The 282-nt window shown below is 59.9% G+C and overlaps 1 protein-coding gene across 1 annotated transcript in view; it reads right to left on the minus strand.

Annotated features, from left to right (window-relative positions):
• The window catches only part of PRUNE1 (prune exopolyphosphatase), a 16,733-nt gene extending 16,451 nt beyond the window's left edge, over positions 1-282 (minus strand). The window contains exon 1 of the mRNA XM_018568838.1: positions 162-282. Coding sequence (XP_018424340.1) covers positions 162-269 — 108 coding nt within the window. The 5' untranslated portion in view covers positions 270-282. The remainder of the gene's footprint in view (positions 1-161) is intronic.

Below are 282 nucleotides of genomic sequence, written 5' to 3' on the forward strand. Positions count from 1 at the left end.
AGATAGACACATCACTGAGCTGAATATATGGATCGCACAGACCCCCCCATCTCTATAATCGTCTTCTCGTGCTGTCCCCGATTGGATTGCTAGCTCTTCAGGCGAGAGCGTCCCCGCGGACAGAACCCCCGGGCGCAGCGACAGGAATGGCGGTCTCCTACCTGTAAGGCGGCTCTGCAGCCCCGCAAGAAATGCTCCATGCTTCCAGCGTACACACGTCTCCGATCCTCCCCGCTGACTGGAGTCACACACAGCCCGGTGCACGGCATGCTGGGAGCGGGA

This window comes from Nanorana parkeri, unplaced genomic scaffold, assembly GCF_000935625.1.
Source record: "Nanorana parkeri isolate BGI_ZX_2015 unplaced genomic scaffold, ASM93562v1 scaffold1251, whole genome shotgun sequence".
NCBI classification, from domain to species: domain Eukaryota; kingdom Metazoa; phylum Chordata; class Amphibia; order Anura; family Dicroglossidae; genus Nanorana; species Nanorana parkeri.